Source organism: Seriola lalandi, unplaced genomic scaffold (assembly GCF_002814215.2).
Source record: "Seriola lalandi dorsalis isolate HSWRI2012SDOR001 ecotype SW California unplaced genomic scaffold, Sedor1 jcf7180002054347, whole genome shotgun sequence".
Classification (NCBI taxonomy): domain Eukaryota; kingdom Metazoa; phylum Chordata; class Actinopteri; order Carangiformes; family Carangidae; genus Seriola; species Seriola lalandi.
In genome coordinates, this window is record NW_019524900.1 from 342623 (window position 1) to 364807 (window position 22185).

A 22185-nucleotide genomic window follows, 5' to 3' on the forward strand; every position below is an offset into this window, starting at 1 on the left:
TGGCAGCTACTGTTGATGATGGAACGCTGTAGATTTTTAGAGTTCGTGTGGAAATGATGTTTAAAGAACCGCAGGTCGTTGGTTTCCCAGCCAACCAATGAACATACAGCAGAGCCCAACATGTGATCGCGGCTCCTCGTCGACCCGCTCAGCATCTGTTTCCTTCAGACAATACCGCCTGGAAATCTGAACTATTGCAGCGTCTACTGAAGTATTATACTGGTTAGCTAAAGATATAATACAAGTACTGCTTGAAAGTGCAGGTAGGAAGCTTGGCACAAGGTTAGTTTTGTGTTTTTGAAAGAAATACCGTAGTTACACATGTAAACAAAGACACTATCCCCGACCTAGCTGAAACCTCCCCAAAAATGGGAAAAGGTCTTGAAAAATAGAACACACCTGTACACAAATAGAAGCAAATATATAGAAAATACATTTACACGTGTATAATATACAGTAAGTTTTTGTAACCCTCTGACTAGTAAGATAACACTCTTCATTCAAAAAAATATATGTTATGTCAAAGAAGTAACTCCGCAGCCTGACACGCACGAGAGGCTGGACTGGTATGGGTCATTCATGAGAGTTGGTTTTCATGTTGTGAATGGGCAAAAAGCAGTTTTTTTTTGTTGTTTTTTTGTTTTCTTTGCACCACAGTGTTTTATCCTGGGCCGTCTTGGCGCCTCCTGAATGGCTCACATTTATAGATGCGGGTCTCAGCGGGACAACCTGTTTCCTTCCGTCCTCTTAAGGAAGCGAGTACGAGCCTTTTAAAACAAAATAACCCCCACTTAAGTGAATCGCCGGAGCTCCGCTGTCGACACGCAATAAAACTCCACCTTTTTTAATCTGTACATATTGCTGTCTGCAGCCAGAAACATTTACAATTACAGAATTGTATTTTGTGCTTTTGTACAAACCCATAGCACAATAAAAGGTAGATTCAGAGGCGGCTTCCTCAAAAGCTTCGTAGCACAAAGGTAATCTGTGTCTCAGAGCTTGAGGTTGATAATAAAGTTATTGGTGCAAGAAAGCTCTCGGGAGAGCTTTACCTTCCTCCCTGACCACGGAGGTCCCTCACCTTGACTTAAGAGATAGTTTAAACCAATTTGGCAGCGGCTGACTGGCTTATCATAATCCCCTTACTTCAACAATACACTGACGGAGTGTTTTTCGCTATTTGAAAGAACGAAATTAAAGTTTCTCACAGGTACGTTTCGTCTTTTCGCTCGGCTTCCTTTACCCCTCTCCCACCCACCCCTCCAACAACACTCGCTGAAATGCCGTGACGCTCCGAGTATTGAGTGGATGTGGCTCTGGAGAGAGTCAACTAACCCCTTATCACACATTCAGTGAGGGGGAATTCCTCCCCGCTTACGTCCTGCATTTAAAAACACACGATGCTGATGGCGTCACAGCTCCATCCTCTTCAGTATCGGCCTGAAAAACCTCCACGCTCTCGCTCTTCTTGACTTCCTGACTCTGAATTCAGACTTTTAGGTTTCAAAAATAATTAGTGAAGAGTGAGCCGATCTTGCGAGACGTGTGCGGGGATTCATTTGTACAATCTCTTTCCTATCTATGCAAATCATCCCGTGAATTATTTCAATGTGAAAGCTCCAATTTTTAATCTGTCGGTGTTGCAGCTCGGACGTGAATCCGTGACCAGTCATTAAAATTGATCCCGAGCAGCTGCTGAGACCGAGACCAACACATAGTGCGCAAAAGAGCTTGACAGACCTGAGGCAGTGTGAGTGTCCTGTCCAGCTCCTCGCAGCCTGTCGGCGCCGTCCTCTCTCCACCTGTACGTGAGTTTGCCGCCGTGGGATTCAGTGGAGTGATGAGTAATTTCCTGTTAAAACCCAAATCATTTTTAGAATCTCATACAATCAGCATTTGGAGCAGGCGTTGGTTTGTCTTGCACCAGGTGTATTCAGATTTCTCTTTTCTCTGTGATCGTCTCAGCTCAGGTGTGGAGTGTTTAATTAACAGCGGTGAATCCCACCTCTACTGTTCCGGGCTGTGGCAGAATCTACTGTGTTTAAAAAAATAGACATAACTATTCTGTCGTTAAAATGGGACCTGTAGAAACGATGTTTTAAAATCAACTGTTCAATAAAGCATGTACCGGTTCTGTTTGAGTTCTGCCCTCATCCTCTCTCCTCTCCCACTGATACGATAGTGCTTCATATAAATATCTTTAAGACTCTTTTGCAACACATTTCTTAAAACTATTTCAAAACAAATTCAAATACATCTGTAGCATTTTTTAACTTTCACATTTCTTTAAAAAAAACAAAACAAAACAATAAAACAACAAATAAACAAATAAAATAAAATAAAGAATGCAGTTGGAGTCAATACAGGGTTAATATAGCGCTCTTTGTTTAGTCCATCAGTTGTTGTTGAAATGTCCTTCTATCCAGGTTGTGGCACATAGTGGCATTATTGGCACATTGTTCATAAATACAGTTCATCTTCCACCCGCAGCAGCTCCTCGGGTTCCTCTTTCACATGTCAAATTTTTTTTTTTTTCCTTGAGACATCTGCGACGACCACAGTCTCGTCCCACACGTCCTGTAAATATACCTATATATAATCTATATCTAAATGACCGTACGTTTCCTGGAAATGCGTTTGTTGGCAGCGCCACGGCCGCTCTGCTCGTCATCTCTAGAAAAATAAATAATCTTCACCAGTGTCCAAAGAGTGATCACACCACTTTACAAAAGAAGCTGTTTTGTGTGTTTCTTGTTTCCGACTGGATCCTGCAGAGAACAAAATCACAATTATCCCTCATTGTGAGGCCCAGCGCAGAGGAAAACAATCACTGTCACACAGATGGGATTTTCAAAGCTAGCCTACTTTTCACTGATTTTAGAGAGGGGGGTGGAGGGGGGGCTGGTATCCGGCTCTGGCCTGAAAATCATGCAACCCAGTGCCTTTCTCACACCAGATGAAAGGCTGTATTGAGAATCTGTATTTCTAAGGGCCGCCGTTATGCCAGTGTGAGAATGAGAAATACATTAGGTCTGTTGAGATAATAAGGAATCTTATGTCTCTTAAGACAACAACACAGGGAGCTCGCCGCGGAGAGCCGAGCTGACTGAGACTAATGTGTGTCCAGACGATGGAGAGGCGCTGTCCTCTCAGTGCGCTACCTGCAGGCGATCTATTCCTTTTTAAAAAATCTGGGTCAATAGCAGACGATACACCTCCCCCCGGGCCTCCAGCAACACTGTGGGACCGGAGCATGTGCTTAACTTTCACGCTTTGAATTTCAAATGCAGGCCGTTCTGGCATACATTAGCCGTGCATAAAAACGTGTCACGAGTCAAGTGAAAGTGCTTCTATACTGTGAAATGTTCAAAACAACGTGCTGTTGGTGTAAGAATGAGAGGGGCCGTATGAATATTAATGAAACCGTTTCAGATATGAGAGAGTGAAATCATTAACTGTGAGCGTGTAGTTTATTAATACTGATACGTACATAATGAGTCTCTTATCTGGACTACAGACCTCTGCTTCTGCACAGACGTGGATTTCTAAACCTTTTCTCATGGCTGCACACGAGATGGAGAAGGAGCTTAATCATGTCACAAATAACAAACATATGCCAAGTTCCCCCCTCTATTCCCAAAGTGGGGCAGCGTCACCACGGGGATGGAGGTGGCTACGGCTCACATGATGATTTTTGCGAGGGGGGGACAAAGCTGCGCATTACCCACCAGAGCGTGATTTCAGGGAGTCTCCTCCACCCACAGGAAGTGAACAAGGCCTTCAGCTCGTCAACAGGAGATCTCGAACCATTTCTCTGACACGAAGGCCACAGGAATGAGTTGTCTTTCGGTGGGGGAGGGCCTGCGGAGCGACAGAGTAACAGGCGAGACGTTAGCACGGGAAGCCGGCGGATATATGATGCAGGTTCATCTCGGACTTTAAAACGTCCTCCTCCCTTCGTCATCCTTTCGGTGCCGCGGTCGGCGCCGTACCGCCGGTGACGGGACGTAATCACATACTGAGACCTCCGCCTCTCGTAGGAGGTTGGTCCATCGCTCCATGACTTTAAATCAATAAATTCAGACACTCTGAGCTGTTTACACCTGATGAATTATCCCCAGAGGTGGACAAAGTACACAACTTCATTACTGGAGTCAGAGTTTAGATCCTCCAGGTCAAATATGACTCCATCACAGAATCTGCTGACTGACTGACTGACTGACTGACTGACTGTTGAACCTGTAGAGTAAAAAGCTTAATTGTAAACCTTCAAACACAGACTTCAGATCAGACCACGGTCTCTCTGAAGAATATTCTGCCTCATCTTTATCTAACGTCTCCATTGTCACAACATTGACAGGGTCAAACATGGCTGACAGTGGAGGAGTGGGCTGTGATTGGTTTTTCTCCTGTGATCAACCCAGTGTATGGTCTGTCACATTTTTTCAAAATAAAATACAATCTATTCCACTGACTTAAAGCTCTGCTTCAAAGTAAGAGCACTTCGTATAAATGTAGTGTTGTACTTGAGTACCTATAAACCACACCTGTCCTGTGTTTAAAGAAGCAAACGCATCAGCTGACAATTTACTGAAATGATGTAAGTTCAGTTTTCAAAATATATGCAGCATATAAATATATATAAATATATATATCTCATGTCTGCCATTTGAAATGCCGTCAGAGAGATCAGCACTGTGAAGACTTCACATCCCATTTCCCTGCATCTATAAACCGAGTCATTACACAACAGCCACAAAGCGCCTGGGAGCCGGAGCGTGTGGCGTTCAGGCAGCTCTCCAGGTGTCGGACGGACGGACGAGGAAGGAGCCGATGGACAACAAGCGATAACGCAAACCCTCACACTGAGGCTGACTGTGTTTCTCATCTGTTTATATTATCAGCTTTTTTTTAATGGCTTTTAAAAAATATATATCAATGAAAAAACAGTAGATATTGATTTCTTAACACAATCTTAATTGATCAGGCGCCGCTGCTCAATAACACTCGGGCCATTAGACTCCGATAACTTGAGGATAACAGTTATGATCATCTCTGTAGTGGACAGCAGCAGCGTCATTACAGCGCTCAGCAGTATGGATTTCCAGTGCTGACATCCACCCTCCTGCACCGGCATACCTGTTCCCGTTGTAAGCCGTCTTGTAGACGGGCGTCTGCTGAATCATCTCATCGGTGTAGATGGGCACAGCCGTCCGAACGCACTCGTGCGAGCACTGCAGGCTGTCGTTGTAGGCAGTGAATATGTCCACCTTGCTGGGCACCCGGGCCGGGGTGAAGTCCGTCAGGTTCTGGCAGCTCTCTTCCTGCTGGTGGATCTTGCGCTGATGGCTATTGTGGCGACCATTTCCCGACTGTGCACAGCTACAAAAACACGCACCAAAGACAAGAAACAAACATAAAATCATACCTTGTACCTCTGGCGGCCTGCGGCCACGTGAGCGTCTTTATGTGTGACAAAGTAAAGGAATCTTTCCTACCAGTTTTTAAGGACGAGTGTTGTGATCAAGGCTGCGATAACCATAATGAGAGACACAGTGATTGTAATTATCTGGTGAACTGCCAAACCTGCACAAACACAGAAATAAACAAGAGAGAGAGAGAGAGAGAGAGAGGATTAAAATCTGGTTGCAAAGGAAATGTTTTCACTCCAGTCGTGCACTTCCTTCCTGTGAGAACTCACCTGAGGCGTCGCAGGCAGCTCAGGGTGACCACGCAGAACAAATTTTGCTCTTCAGTAACTATTGATGACATCATCATTCATAATTGAAGAGTGACATGAATTATTCCATTACAGTACAGCCAACTGTAATGGATGACTGAGTCCAAGTTTCCTCCAAGTTTTTATAAAACTTTATTATGTTATTCTTATGTCTTTAAAAGAAGGAAATAAACCCAAATTAATGCGCTGTATTTTATGTATTATTCCTATGTTTATTAAGTCCAAACTAAAACAGACCTTCACTGTTGGTGAGTGACTCCTCCACCAGCCCCACACACTAAGAGCCAGTATGTTTTTTTATAACCTTTATTCCCCTCAGTGGTCTCTATCTGTAGATTTTGCCCTCAGGCTTTTATTTTAACATTAAATGAGAGCAAACTATTTCATGTGGTGAACCAAATAAAATACTTGATCAAGAGATGATGCTGACAGGAAGTCAGAAGACTGCTTTTTAAAAAAAAAAGGAGGCACGGTACAGGAAGTGCTGTGAGTAGACAATAAGACAATCAGGAGAATGTCAAAGATCACATTTATGTTAACCCGAGCTTAATGTGACAAACCTATAGTACATAATTGATCACAAGGAAACTAAATGCTACAACAGTCCTCGCACAACTCACAACTAGTTTTCAAACTATACCACTAATCTGTTTTACATGACAAAGGATCTTAAGGTTCTTATTTAAAGCTGCATTAGGTGAGTTTTCAGCCACTTGGGGGCAGTGGAACAAGCTGAAAATACAATATCATGTATTAGTATTATCATCTTTAAAGAACATGCGAACACGCCAGAAAACAGTCGCCTGTTTACACATCCAGCAACTGAGTGGAAGTCAAATATTCACTCTCTTTGGGACCTTTCTGGTCTCCACCAACCAAATGCTCCGCTGCGTTCACCTGCTAGCTGCTAACTGTGTCTGGAAATAAGGCTGATAAAAGTTTGTGGCCCTGAAAACCAAAAACAATTCACTGAAAGGAGCTGAAATTCTCCTTGGAGATTGGAATGATTTATTTCATTATTTCTATGCTAATGCAAAAAACTCTAAACTAAACATGTGAACCACAGTGAACAGTGAACACCTCCAGCTGCAGCCTCTCCACAGCACATACCGCAGACTGGTGATGTTAATGATGCACCGCGCTGCTGAAGATCTGCTTGCACTCGTCCGCCCGCTCACAGAAATGATTCGTTATTGGATTTATTATCAGAAGAAATTGAAACCTAATTATCACACTATCAAAAGCACAACAGGAACGCCGGGTGAGAAAATGGTGAAACCTCCTGCAGACTGGATCCTCTACATTTTGTAAACACCGAAGAGTCAGTAGAGAAAGAAAAGTCCTTCCTCCTCCTCTGCGTTCATAATCCCACACACTTTTGTCACATCCTCCAGGTATCAGGGTTTAAAGCCTCGCTTTGCTAATCCACAGAAGAGTGAGTTACTCTGAATGCACCTTAACCAGACTACAGATATGACTGTGGACCAAATGTTCTCTTCCCCGCTCCCTCTGTTCTCTATGACTAAAATACAAAAAGCATTGTTCTTATTTAAACTCTTAAGACTCCCCGTGTGTGCTGATCTCTCACTTTTTGCCAGAGGACAGTAATCCACAAACAAAACTGCGCTGTACATGTCTAAATTGGGGATTAGTGCAAGTCTGTTGCGCCGCACAGTATGGTTAATGTGCTGTGTGTGTGTGTGTGTGTGAGTGATAGAGCATGAGAGCGACCAGGACACAATGACACAATGCAGCAGGTGACATGCTGCAGGAGGAGGGGAGGAAAAAAAAAACAGGCGTCATGATGAAAATGCCCACGTGGGCCTTCCACATCTCACCTCTTCATCAGCCAGCTGCCTCGCTGCTGATCGACGACAATTTGTCTTGGGGAAGAGCTCAAAAAAAAAAGGAAGTGCTGATCAGTCACTCTGGAGGAGCACATGGTCTCTCCCGGCGCCTCCTCCTGGATAATAAACTTCTGTGGCCGGCGCCGCGCAGGAGGCGGTCCCTGGGTCAGCCTTGGATTAATGATATCTTTGGCCGGCTCAGGGAAGCCTTACCTTACCTGCGCAATCACAGCCCTGTTACCACGGCAAAGGCACATTAACTTATCTGGCAAGTCATTTGCATTTCTCTCATATCCCCTCCCTCTCTCTCGCTCTCTCTCTCTCTCTGCCTGTTCTCCAGCTGACATCAAGGCTGTTAAGTTGAAGGTGTTCAGTTACAAATTAACACCTGTCCGAGTTCAGGTATAACGCAGCTCTCCCCCCTGACCCTGATCAATAGCTGAAGTCTCTGCTGAGAATTGTTTCTTTTTACATTAATGTCAGAGTGAACTTGATGTCAGTGAACACACCACGCTTTAAACGCAAAGTAAAATAAAAGTTTGATGTTCACCTGACACAAACACTCATCCCTTGTTGGCTTGACATACATTTTTTATGTTGAGTTGACAGTTTTTGAGTTTTGAGTTTATTTTACTCAAACGTATGAAGCCGATTTAGCCTAATTAGTTCCAGGCCAATTGACGACACATCCTTTGGTTCACTGAGCATATATTTTGATAGTTCAATGAACTACAAAAATAAAAGTAAAAATATGTACTAAGTGTTTTTATGTCCATATGGTAATTTGTGTTCACCTTACACAACAAAAACATGTAATTACAACAAGAATTGCAGTGTTTTGCTGAACACAAAAACGTTTTGCTGTTTTAACATAAAATTATCACAATTTTCTGTGATAACTTATTATTTTCTAATACACATATTTAAATAACAATTTGTAAAAGCAACATTAAATTTGGAGTACAGCTTCATTACTTTGTTTGTGTAATTTAAAATCTTTGAGTAGGAACAAAACCTATAATGTTTGCATCAACTCAACTTAAATATTTAATGTTAAAATGGGATATACTGTGACGCTAAGTTAAACACTATGTATACATTTTCACACTTTGTTTGAACTTGAAAAATATGTTCTCAGTTGTTTCAGTGACTATTTGACAGGAAGTCACTTTCTCGCCCGATATAATGAAAAAACTTGTGTTCACGTCGTGTAACAGAAATACACAATCACAGCCGTGGCCGTCTGACACCAGAGGAATCCAGTAGCTCAGTCTGGAAACACGAGCGCGCTGCGTGTAGCTCACTGACGCCGTGTTTCATGTTTTCAGGGTGTTTAAGTCTAAACCGCTCATTGAGATTTTGGAGCCAAAGCCAAAAAATATGCAAACTTTTCCCCGGTGCAGCTCTTTTAATGAAACCAATTAAAACCCCAGAACGCGAGGTCCCGAAACACAAACACCAACACTGAGTCCATTATAACCTCATTTTCAGGGCAGTATGATTAAAGGTTGCGGGGATAATAGAGCAGATAATGACATGGGTGACAAATCTGAGAGCAGAGGCCAGTTCTATTTTCATCCACAACTGCCAGTTGGAGGGAGGGAAATTTGGCCTGGCTATCTAAAACTCATTGTATCCTGGCAGTCGGGTTGAAAAATCACCTTTGGCAGTCACCTTGCTTTAGAGATACCACAGTTAGGGTTTTGTTTGGTCAAATCACTGCCAAACAAAGAGAGGCTGAGAGGGAGATAGATAGAGAGAGAGAAAGAGAGAGAGAGAAAGAGACGGAAGGAAGGAAGTGATAGAAAGGGATTCGGAGGAGGGGACGGCTCGCTTGTGACCTCTGTGGCGGCAGGATTAGAGCCGCCATCGGCGCTCCCAGCCAGGAATAAATGAGATTTTTTGGCCATGACAGTTTGATGAACATGTCAGAGAAAAGCAGAGCAGTTAGATAAAATCTCCTCTTTCTACTTTTAATAAAAGATTTAAAACAATAAATGTGTGTGTGGCAGGTAAAGTCTGGTGTGTATCACCTTTTTAAAAATTACCGAGCGTGGGTTTTTCTCTCTTTTTAAATTGTCACATCACATTATCCTGGTATTTTCAGACTGAATGCATTAAAAAAATATGCACTCACATAATCCCACTGTGTGCAGTCGGTGGACACACAAACAGCACTAGAAGAAGAGTGAATACTGGGCGTTAACAGGTTGATTAAATGACAGCATTTTGTTTTGTTTCTGCCCCAAAGTGGCAAAAGAAAATCCTTTTCTGCAGCTGTGAGCTCAAACCTGAACCTTCATCACTACAGTCAGAGAAATGTGGATTATATCTGTAGCTCAACTCATTTCTTGAGCTGTCAAGTGGTAATTAGTGCTGTGTTTGTGAAACACATTACACTGTTGCTGTATTTATCTCCGTACCTGCTTCGCTCAGTTTGTCCTTTAGTGGTTAAAATGATCAGCAGCAGCCGCCGCCGCTGCCGTGTCCAAACCGCTTAAACTAAAATATGAATATATGAAAATGAAAGAAAGAGGATGCAGGTGGCTGCAGGTCTCTTAACCAAAGGTGTTAATTTTGAGGGGTTGTTTGTGCAAGACTCTCCAGCTGATCCACAGAGCTGCAGCACAACTACTGACAGGAACCAAGAACAAAAGATCAGATCTCCACTGTGTTAGTTTCACTTCACTGGCTTCCCTGTAAAATCCAGAATACAATATGAAATCCTCCTCCTCACCTACAAAGCCCTGAATGGCCGGGCCCCATCATATCTTGCAGAGCTCGTAGGACTTTATTACCCCACTAGGGAACTGCGCTCCCACAACGGAGGCTCACTGCTGGTTTCCCCGATGGGAGGCAGAGCCTTCAGCTATCGGTGCTCCTCTGCTGTGGGACCATCTTCCAGTCCGGGTCTGGGAGGCAGACGCCCGCTCTGTGTTTCAGAGGAGGCTTTTGATGAAACTTATAGTCAGGTCCGTCTCAGTCTCACCTTGAACCATCTCCCGAGTTGTGCTGCTATAAGCTTAAACTGCCGGGGGACTTCCCATGATGCACAGAGCTGCCGTCTCCTCCTCTCCCTCTCCATCTGCATTCATTCATATCCCATTAATGCAGGTTTCTAACTCGCCGTCTTCTCTCTCCTGTACTTTCTCGTCTCTCCTGCTCAACACCCACTGCTACAGTTCTTACTATTCGTGTCATTATTAGTCTCTTTATTATAATTATTAGTTTTGTATTATATGTTATTAAGACGTCTGTCAGAGTCTAAGGCGGGATCAAACCAAAACGAGAGATGTTTTTCAGGATGTGCCGTCTCACTGGTGCTGGTGTTGGGATGCTAGGCTAACTGCAGCTAGCGACGTAGCTTGCAGACAACTTTTATCTCGAGCTCCCAGAATTCACCCCGCCACTGGGTTTTTCAGACGGAGCGTTTTGAGTTTGCTGGGAGTGTAAGTCTCTCTCTCTCTCTCTGCAGCTGAGTCGGGTTGTGAACTCTCTGCGATCGTTACTACACGCTCGTTGAATTATTCACTCGTTTCAGCTTGACCTACATTGCATTTTCAAATCAATGAAAGTGACGGTTGTGTGACTACTATCCGTCACTCGGGCAAGCGCCAGAATTGAATATTAATTTTCGTAATTTTTCTTTTTTTTGCAGTTTGTTTATATAATTAAATTTAGGCTCTTGATTGAAAGCTCTTACAGTGAGGCAGCATGCTCAATACCAGGATACCAGCTAAATGGGATTCAGCCATCATTCATTTCATTATTTACAACCTGTGCTTAATAATATCTGTCAATACACTTATGGTATTTGACCGTATATAAGTTGTCATAACGTCGTGGCATCCTGCAATAACAAGATGAAGATGATATTGTTCTTGAGACCATGTTACAATGACAAATGAGCCAAAGACAAACGCATCCATTTACAGTTTGTTTACAGTTTCTGACCTTGTTGAATTCGTGAATTGTCTATTTGTAATTTACATGGCGAATCATGTGACATCTAAACCGCGGGCGGTTTGTGTTCTGAAACAAAAGCACAAAGAGGCGAAGCTGGACGAATGATGAGGACAGAGAGTGACTCATTTTTAAGCATACACCAGTTATTGTCAGTGGCAAGTCTTTAGTTTGTGTGTGTGTGTGCGTGTGTGTGTGTGTGTGTGTGTGTGTGTGTGTGTGTGTGTGTGTGCGTTAAGCCCGATCACATTTCCGTTGCAAAGAGCCATTTAGGGCTAATGGCGCACACACCCACTCAGCGTTGGTTTAAAAGCTCCTGAAAATGTGGGAAAGGCCCCTAGTTTGTGAAACAGACGAGGCTGACCACTTCACTACCACACACACACACACACACACACACACACACAGCCAGACACCTGAGCCGGACGGGTCGGGGGGAAGACTTCTGTCAGAGGCGGCCTGCTGATAGTTAGGAATTGCCAATTAACGCCGGTGTCAAAGTGTCAATCTGGGCTGATTTCCACAGAGTCACCGAGCAATCTAAAACACTTATTGAAGAAGAGGGTGATGAGTGAGTGAGAGAGAGAGAGAGAGAGAGAGAGAGAGAGAGAGAGAGAGAGAGAGAGAGAGGAGGGGAAAGTTGAAGAGGGAGAGATCAGAGACAATTACTCGACATGCCTTTTCCCTCAATGTCAAAGTCATCGCTGCATAATTCAGTCCGGCTGGATGGCAAATGGCTGAATGGGCCAAAAAAAAAAGGAGGTGTCAGCCGGAGGATCCAGGAGGCGACACTTGTCTGTGGCAGGAACAGTGGGGAACAAACAGCAGCTCTTCCTGTTAACAACAGACAAATGAAAACCACTGCAGTTTTCAGGTGGGTGTGAAATGGCTTCACTACGAAGGCAGCTTCAATCCACCGTCCTGAAATCCGTGTGCTGTCGTGTCGCTGACAGGAAGTGTTTTTTTTTTTTTACTAAATAAAAGCTGAGCTGAACAGTTGAAGCAGGTGAATCTGAATCACATCATGTGGACGTCACAGGAAGAGTAACAAGGCATTTCCTTAATTTCATATTTTAATAGGCAATAACATTTTTAAAATTATTTATAAAAATTGATAAATACTTCAGATTGAAAAATGTATTTACAAAAACAGCATTAAACTCTCATTAAATAAACTATTTATAAATACAATTATTAATTCATGACTGAGGCATTTTTAAAGAAATGGGAATACATTCCCCGGATTCACTCGTTAATTTCATTTTCCTTTTTCAAGCTGATGAAAACAGGCTAAACGACCTAATTGGGCATGGGATGTAAGAAGCTCTCTGATTGGTTGGAGACCTTACCAGTGGGTTTTATCGACACGGACGCCCAGAGTGTGAATGAAAAGGCTAAATGACTAAGCTAAATCGATTAGCTAATAGGAAGAAGAAAACCAGATGTTGTCAGTTTTTAATCTGACATATTTACTGACAGATTATTCATTCATTTATAAATTCTTACAATTTCTTATTTTTAATGCCCTTAAATTAAAATATGAAATTAAGGAAACGTATCCGTCTCTTTCCTGTCACGTGACAGTAAAACTGAAAATCTCTCAAAAGCTAAAATAAGTGAAGTGAAGTGAGTTTGAAAGGGGGGGTGGGGGGGGTCATATCAGATTAAAATTCTGTCCTATCACTTCTGATTAACAGAATAATCTCCCGTATCCAAAATAGTGTCTCAGTCAACATCTGCACTGCTCTTGCTCGAGGCAGATGTGTCGAGCCATGAAGAAAGAGCTGAGCAGCAGAGAAACAGAAAGTAAAAACGGCATCTGCTCGTTCTGGCCCTTTCATCTCCTCTTGGCTGAGTTCTCTGTAAATCAGGGAGAGAGGGTTTGACTCTGCACGCCTGTCACCAGGCATCAGCATTTAAGTCCAGATTTAACGCTCGAGAAAAGGAGATTCATTTTTACCCACTTTATTGAGAGTCAATACAGAGAGTAATGGCGAATTTATTGGATTGCCATGGTAACCGTTGGGGAAAAGTGGTTTCTCTGTGTCTCTGTGTGTGTGTCTCTCTCTCTCCGTTGAAGAGGCTTGTGTTGTTAACGCCTCTACAGGTCCAGCACAGGTCAGAACACTGCATTACAATGTTCACTGAGCTCGCTGCTTTAAAAATAGATTCCTGAGACACTTAACATACATTTTACATGTGCTCACTTCGCTCTGCGGTGGATGTAGAGACTTACTTATTTACTCCATTCGTTTAACCCTCCGCTCCCCTTGACGCTGCGAGGTGAATTGCTGCCAGATGGATCTCTGTGTTTTAACTACCCGCTCTGGGTGTCATCTTTTATTGTGAACGTCCACTAACGTCCACGGGACACATCTGTCAGGCCTCACCGCGTCTTCGGTACCGTGTCTCCGTCGTAACATTTTAACCCTGCGATCCTCAGACCGTCTGACACGACCCGAGTCATCAGCAGTGGCTTCACTCACTGCGGGTTTAATCATCTCATATCCATAATGGAGCTGACGGCTCCATCTGTGTCGAGTATAGTGGGGCTGCAGTTACTAGCTGCACAATCACCGGGAACAATCAGCAAGCATCTGGAGGCACCACAGCAATAACCCACTCCACACCCACCCACCCACCTCCTCCTCCTCCTCCTCCTCCTCCTCTGACACCTCCTGTATGATGGCCAGAGAGCTGTGAGAGCAGCATCAAGAGTCATCGACACAAACTAACTGAGATGTGTTCAGGGTGAATCGTCCTGTTGAGTCTCTGCAGATGTTTATGGCTTCCCAACTGCAGCCGGTTCTATGGATTTCCTCCAGAGTCGAGGGGGGGGGCTGTGATCCTTTGAGCCGTTTTAATGATCCACTGGAGGATAGTCTACGGTTACAACTATGGCCAGAGAGTCGCAGCCACCCCTGGCTACAACTCATTAAACTTCAATTGAGACCTAGGTGTGAACAGCTGACACAGATTAATGAAATGGAGGAGGCTGGTGCACAGAGACCGAGGAGGAGGAGGAGGAGGCTCCTGCTTTGGTTTTGGTTCAGCAATAGGAGGAAGATCAAAATATATAAAAGAGTAATAGGTTAGAATAAAGCATAAAATAATTTTTCTCTCTTCTCTGGAAGCATCAGCAGCGTGGGCTAATGCTTGTGGCTGGATTGTGTTTTGTTGGCTCTCGTGTTCGCAGGGAAACTGTATTCAGTTGTGCTTCATGCTGAGTGTTTAGTGGACTTCATAACACCTTGCTGACTGAGAGTGTGAAGGGGGGGGTTGTACCCAATGCCAATGCAGCAGTTAGCATGTGGTAGCAGCCCTGAGGGAATGTTAAGCTAACGGTAACCATGGCGGCACTGCGGTTGCTTGCACCAGCCTCCACTGACATGGAAATTGTGCAAACTTTAATAAAATAATTAAATAAATAACTTAAGTGAGGCAAAAAGCAAATGTTTGCTAAAGGCCTTTTAACTGATAACACCCAACATGAGCTTCTCTAGAGCGGGAAAGCTGTCGGATTCTCCACAATAACCAAAAGAGCTGCTCCTTTTGTTGTCCTGCGCTGTCACTGTCAACAGTGAGTGGGAGGGGAAACACAAGAGTCTGCAGTCAACAAGTACAACACAGACACGCGGTAGCGAGCTGTCATGAACTTCCTCTGTGTCAATTACGTACCTGGTTTCCAACCAAAACAAAACCAGTGTCACAACACAAGACCAGAATCACCACCTCACAGTTCTACTCCTCCACCAGCCAATCAACTCTCAGTCCACAGCCATGTTCACAGTCATGTCTGATAAATGCTTTCAGTGTAGTCGATCTCACTGACTTTCACTTCATTATTTTATTTTATTAGACACAAGTGTGGAATTCTGTATAATTAGCGTATTAATTAAGTTATGGCCAAAAATATGTTGTTGTTTTTTCCTAGGTCACCTTGGCCTTTGACCTTTGACCTTTGACCACCAAATTCTAATAAGTTCATGCTTGAGTCCAAAAGAACATTTGTGCAAAATTTGAAGAGATTCCCTTGAGGCGTTCCCGAGACACGACGTACACGAGAAAGGGACGGACAGAAAAACATAAAGACAAAAAAAAAACGAATGAGACGGGACGAATCAGTTCTGCACGACACATTTACTTACACATATATATTTCCATTCTGTTTAAATAAGTACATGATCACTGTCCAACCTCTAATGTCAACTACAGCTTTATATAAAAACCTTCTGTGTCACAATAATGTGATTAAAATCGTCAAATCACACGTCAGATTTTCCACTTAGACTGAGATCAGCTGTCGTCATGTCTGCAGGGGAAGAGGAGCAGTTTATAAGTTAAAGAAAAGAAAGTAAGTGACCAAATAAATGTGCAGTGAAACAGTGAAAACACTGAATGGCCAGCCACAATGAGAAAAACTGCCCGACGACCAACAAAACTATTTTCTCTAAACTGGCTGGTGTCAATCAGAGGGTGATATCATGAATACAATGAATGAATAAGTGAATGGGTAATTTAACGAGGAGACTCTGAACCATCAGATTCTGACGATAAAGTGTGTGTGTTTTTGAGTGTGTGTGTGTGTGTGTGTGTGTGTGTGTGTGTGTGTGTGTGTGTGTTTACTGCGTCTGACATAATGTGAGGAGACATTTCACTTTAGCAGCCTGGGAACTTTGACAACTTTTCGAGTGTGCTCTGAAGCTTTGCATTTCTAAGTTTTTTTTCGATCTAGACGGTGAAACAGGCGCAACAGGCCGTCACAGACCATCGTCTGATGTATCAATGATAATACTGGATCACAGTCGAGCTGGAACCTTGAAGATTCACAATCCGCTTCACTATCTACGTCTGTGAGAGAGAGGGAGAGAGCGAGAGAGAGAGAAATTTGCTTTCCATCCTCTCTGCCTCCTGACACTAACAGCATCCTTGTTTGACATTGATGTCCCACGCACACACGCACACACACATACACACACACACGCACACACACACAGAGAACATGAGATGATCACGGTCATGATATGCACATGCCATATGGGGCTGGGACTACGTACAGTAATGACCTGCATTTGTGCTGGTTGCCTCCAGTGTTCATGAGTCACAGTGAGTCCGTCCATGCAGTGAAAACACACACACTGATCTCATTCAGTTATTGAGAGCCGTGACTCCGACCCGCAGTGGCGGGAACAACGCACATGTGAAATAATGAGTATTCTTTTCTAAGAAATATTAAAATATGATCTTGAATATGTATAAAATATTATAATTAGGAGGAATGAAGAAGCACAAATGTGTCATATTGAGCTCAGACGCCACTGGCCCCCTCCTCACAGTCCTGAATAGGATGGATGAAACAAACAGCTGAATATTTTGTAAGTTGATAATTGATTTAGTCATTAATCAGCTACTGAACAATTTTAGAAGCTGAATTTGCGCTTTTTGCTTTTTTTTGACAGTTCAGAGACAAAATAATTCTGCCTATCAAGTGATTCCACAGTAAAGACAATAATAAATCTCGGCCACAGGTCTGTATTTAACACAGACATGTTATGAGCCAACTGTCATTTCCACATCAACGCTCTGAGTTCACAATTAGCAGTGAGGTCCGTCTCTCCCTGAGGTTCACTCTAACATGACACCGGATCAGACAAACACGCTGCGAGACACAGATGCACACTGATACTCTGATTCCTGGCAGTATTTAAATAGAGAGACACTGCAGCAGCAGCAGCAGCAGCAGCAGCAGATGATTTGTCCGTTAGCTGGTTGATATGATAAGTTAGTATGTAACTCACAGAACACGTGGTTTCACGGAGTTGCATCGAAGATTCTCTACAACAAAAGATGACACATTACAAGCTGCGCCAATGGTAAAAAAATTAGACTTCCTGTCTCCCAAGTGGGCGTGGCCTTGATTTCTTGTTTCTTGTACAATCCAATACAACACTAGTTACAGTTTCAATGTACGCCTGATTTTGCTGCTCGTTTTTTTATCTGCTAGCTTATATCTAACAGTTCAATAATAACAATAATAGTATTATTAAGCAAAGATATACAAGTTCTATTTCAGTTTTAACTTTTAATTCATGGTTGCACATATAGGGTCAGGGTTAGGGTCGGAACCAGAACCGACAGAAGAGAAGAGAGATCTGTGTGTCAGAGAGTTTGTTGCTGAGACAGAGACAGGTTTCCAATAGAGCTCATTTGGCTTGTGAAAAACTGATCCAGTATTTAATACGCCATAAACTGTGATCACATTCACTTGTCTCATTGCAGTGAACAGACTCTCCTAAAGAGGGGGTGGGGGTTGGAGCAACCATGTGACACAATTACAGGAAACGATTGTACGTGTGCCGTCTCCTCTCTCTACCGTCTGTGGTTGCATGTTTGTCATGCTTCTGTCTGACTGCTCAAAGCGGAAGACGTCAACACTGTCATAAAAAGGAGCCGATCTCACACGGTTCACCTGTGACAGTTTTAACTCGTGAGTTTTTGAAACTTGTGAGCGTGAGCCTGGAGGCCGACACGACGCCACAATGGAAAGAAAGCCCACACAAAGAGGCCATCAAACAGCTGGGTGCCAGATGCTCTGAATGTATATCACAACACACTGAAGACTGAGGACTGAGCGTGTGTGTGTGTTTGTGCGCACAACCACAGACATACATAATGCATACGCTGTCTTTGCAGCGGTTATGCATTTTTCAGTGTAATACATCTCAATTATCCTGGCATTGTGTGCATGTGCAGCAGCTTTTGGGTGGCCAAGAACAAGAAAAGAAGCAGAGCCAAAGCAGCTCCTCAGTGTTGAGCTCGGACATATTTTGTTATGAATTTATTGTAGAATTTGGACGTCGACTCGTTTGGCCGCTACAGTTAAAACTGTGAAAGGAGGTTTCATTAAAATTTTAATATGCAACTCTGCTGAGACCGAACATGCTACAGTGACGTCCTCAGGTACCAAATAATACTTCTCTTCAATCCAACTGACACTTAGCCACTTCATGCTACGTGGGTGGATCAGAACAATGATCCAATATAACAAATTAAAAATAAATGCAACCAACAAGCGTTCAAACGTACTGACTGAGAGACTGTTGATCAAACCGTCCCACATCTCAGCAGTTACTCTGGTGATGCAATGTTTTCTTAAAGACTCTCAGATGAAAATCAAGTGTTTGACCTTTTAACGTCCATATGATAAGTTTTATGTCACACGCCACATATGATGAGTTAACACCATGACTCAGTGTTTCAGTGTACCAATGACAGAGTCAGGGTTTCATACATCACAAATCTAAGGGACCAATCCAGTCAACTTGTGGGGATGGGGGGCGGGGCTAAATACACTTGACACCGCATCAATACAGATAGGAAGAGAGAGAATTAGCATTACCACAACCGCTAACACTGTGTCAGCCACTGCCAGTTACAAGCTAACAAACAACATGAACAAATAAAAGATGCAAACTAGCTAAATCTTCTGAAAAGATGCTAACTACGCCAACTGTTCTGAAAAAGATGCTAACTACACAAACCATTCTGCAAAGATGCTAACTAGCTTACTGTTCTGAAAAGATGCCAACTACACCAACTGTTCTGAAAAGATCCTAACTAGCTAACTGTTCTGAAAAGATGCTAACTGCACTAACCATTCCGAAAAGATGCTAACTGCACTAACTGTTCTGAATAGACGCTAACTAGCTAACTGTTCTGAAAAGATGCTAACTACACAAGCCATTCTGAAAAGATGCTAACTACACCAACTGTTCTGAATAGACGCTAACTAGCTAACTGTTCTGAAAAGATGCTAACTACACAAACCATTCTGAAAAGATGCTAACTACACCAACTGTTCTGAATAGACGCTAACTAGCTAACTGTTCTGATACGCCTGCTAGTCTGATCCAGATTTCTCAATCAGGAAGTAAGAGGAGATGAGCTTCACACCCAGTTTCTTCACTTCATGTTTGAAAACCAAATTAAACTAAATATGAATCATAGCAGAGGATTTTAAAACATGTCTGGAGGAAGTTTAACTGATTCAGGTGATATAGAAAATGAGGCCTCAAACTACAGACGTGTGTTATGAGATTTGTGACCTCTTTCCTCAGTTGTTTGTAAAACCTCTTAAATTCCCCCTTCAGGGACAAAGTCTTTTTTTTTTTTAATTGAACTGAATATAATCTGCAATAAATCACAGGACACAAGCAGAAATCTTGAGGTGATTATCACCTCACTTTGATTAAGATAATCAGTTTAAGGAGTTTCTCCCAATCTGAGTTTGCATTAATCAGATGGAAATTGAACGTAATTTATCTATAAACATCCTCAAAGACAAAGCGGGAGAGACGAGAGCAAGAGACAGAGACAAAGTGAAGCACCTCTCCTTCAATAATAGTTTCATTTCATCAGCAATCCATCGCTGTGCCGTTGGCGTGGTAATTGCATCTCGCCTAGGGGCCGATATGAGACAGACACGGGTTAATGTGTTGTGAAGGCAAAGGAAAGTTTTCTGCAGCAGTTAAGCAGCACGGCTTTGCTTTGAAAAGTGATTCTGTTCCTCTGCCCTGATGGGACACAGTCTGCTTATTGATATAACAATGTGCATCCAGTTGGAAAAATCAGCTTTCAGTTAGTAGTGGCGACTGATTTCCTCCAGGATCCAATATCAAGCCGTCATTCTGACTCACAGGTGGTCTCACACTCACCTCCCAATCAAGAGAAAATGAAGAGATCACAACAACGCTGACAAGACAGTTACATCCTGCCATTTAATTTCACTTCCAGTATGTACCCGTCAGTCACCGCAACGCACACTCTATGTTTATACCACTAATATTAAAACCTACATCTGTAGGCATTTTTGTTGCGGCGTGAGGTCCGATGGGTTTCTCTGTTTCAATATGAAAAGGACTTAAATTGCCTATATATATTAAGTGGACAGTGGAATTATGGTATTACACAGTTATTATGGAAATTAAACTTATAATCTGTAACTTTCCCACATTAAAATGTCTGAATATGACTGGATCTGTATATATATATATATATATATATATATTAAGTTGTGTTCAAATGTTTCCATCATTTCTCAAACCAGAGAAATCTGTGATTTTACTATTGTACCGCTCCGTTTCATTGGTCGCCTGTCAATGACATCATATCCTGTATTATCACGTGTCAGTGTCTTTGTCTGACAGAAGCTCAACAATATCTTTTATCTAGTTTTAAAGTCACATACACTTTTTACACCTTGGTGGTCTTCAGCTTGTTATTTGAACGAGATCAAGGATTTTAGTCGTCGGACGTCTGGATCTGAAGTTATCAGAGAAACAAGTTGAGGAAATGTTCGACAGCTGAGCTCCCAACCTCTGGAGACGTCCTGTCCTGAAGAGCGTCAGTCAAACACTGACTTTTAATGTGAAACTGCTTTAATTCAGTGTTTTTATCAGTTCTAATCACCGGGTCTGTTGGATTTCTTGTACCACTGACGCTATTTCACGACATTCCAGCGGCGTCTGTTGTGCGACTGTGAGTTTAAAGGACATTATTAAGTTAAAATATTTGCATGAAACACAAACAGCTCCACAAAAACAGAATAATTCAAGTGTTTGCAGTGAAATGATTAAAAAACACTAAAGCCCTAAAACAGCAGCAGTCAATTTGTCTTGACTTCATAATGAGGCTAAAATAGACATTTTCTCTGGACTTCCACTGAACGTTCTCTTTCTCACTCCTCACCGCTTTCAGGCTTTTCTCACTGTAATTGAAGAGGGAGGGGGCCAAGGACTTTTGATCACCCTTCCTGTTCGCTGCCTAATTTTATGACATTTATATTAATGCACCCAATGGGAAAATCTTCAATTAGCATAGTGCTTGTTCAGAAGTTGTTAACATGACTTATATTTTACGACTACCTGTATGGTCCATTTCCGGAAGACATGTTCCTCATGGACTTAATGAAATGGTAAATGTAATATCCCTGGCTGCGTGTCCATAGCTCTGAGGGACTGTCCATAAAAACCCCATATGCCCATGTACAGTGTTTGAGCCGCAGCGTGGTCAAGGACATTCATTACATAAGCACATGGAGCACATTAGTCATCTGCTACAGCCAATAGTTATTATTATTTTTATTAAAACTTACTATTATTACTCATTAGTTATTGTTTGTTTTATCTATTCTTAGTAATTTACCCCAGTATAAGTTAATTGTGACACTTCCTGTTACCAGATGCATTTTTTATTTTTTATTTTTTTTAACCTGCTGGAATAAATGATGAGCTAAAAGATCCCCCACCAGCCTCCCACATGTGAACACGCCCCGCCAGCTGTGTTTGAACACGCAAACCAAGCCGGTCGGCAGCATTACTGGCAGTCACACCGCAGATGTCCGTCGTGGTGGTGGGTGAGGATTTTGGCGCCGAGTGACCGCTACGCCTTTTAAACTATAATTATTTTGTTCAGTGTTTCTTCTTACATCTACACTTTTCTGATCATTAGGGTTTTTTTTGGGGGGTGAACATTTCTAATCAAGTCTTTCTTGTTCTGAGATTGTCACAGTGTGTGTACGTTAGTCCGTGGGTCCATATGGTCGAAAAGTCAAAATAATCTCGTTTCTAACCACTT

The 22185-nt window shown here is 42.7% G+C and overlaps 1 protein-coding gene across 1 annotated transcript in view; it reads right to left on the reverse strand.

Annotated features, from left to right (window-relative positions):
* Nucleotides 1-1257: 1257 nt before the first annotated feature.
* Nucleotides 1258-22185, reverse strand: part of ajap1 (adherens junctions associated protein 1) — a 28513-nt gene continuing 7585 nt past the window's right edge. Inside the window, exons 3-6 of the mRNA XM_087174404.1 lie at nucleotides 5499-5586; nucleotides 5140-5382; nucleotides 3729-3861; nucleotides 1258-2768 (exon numbers count right to left, since the gene is read on the reverse strand). Of these exons, the coding sequence (XP_087030530.1) occupies nucleotides 3789-3861; nucleotides 5140-5382; nucleotides 5499-5586 (404 nt within the window). The 3' untranslated portion in view covers nucleotides 1258-2768; nucleotides 3729-3788. The remainder of the gene's footprint in view (nucleotides 2769-3728; nucleotides 3862-5139; nucleotides 5383-5498; nucleotides 5587-22185) is intronic.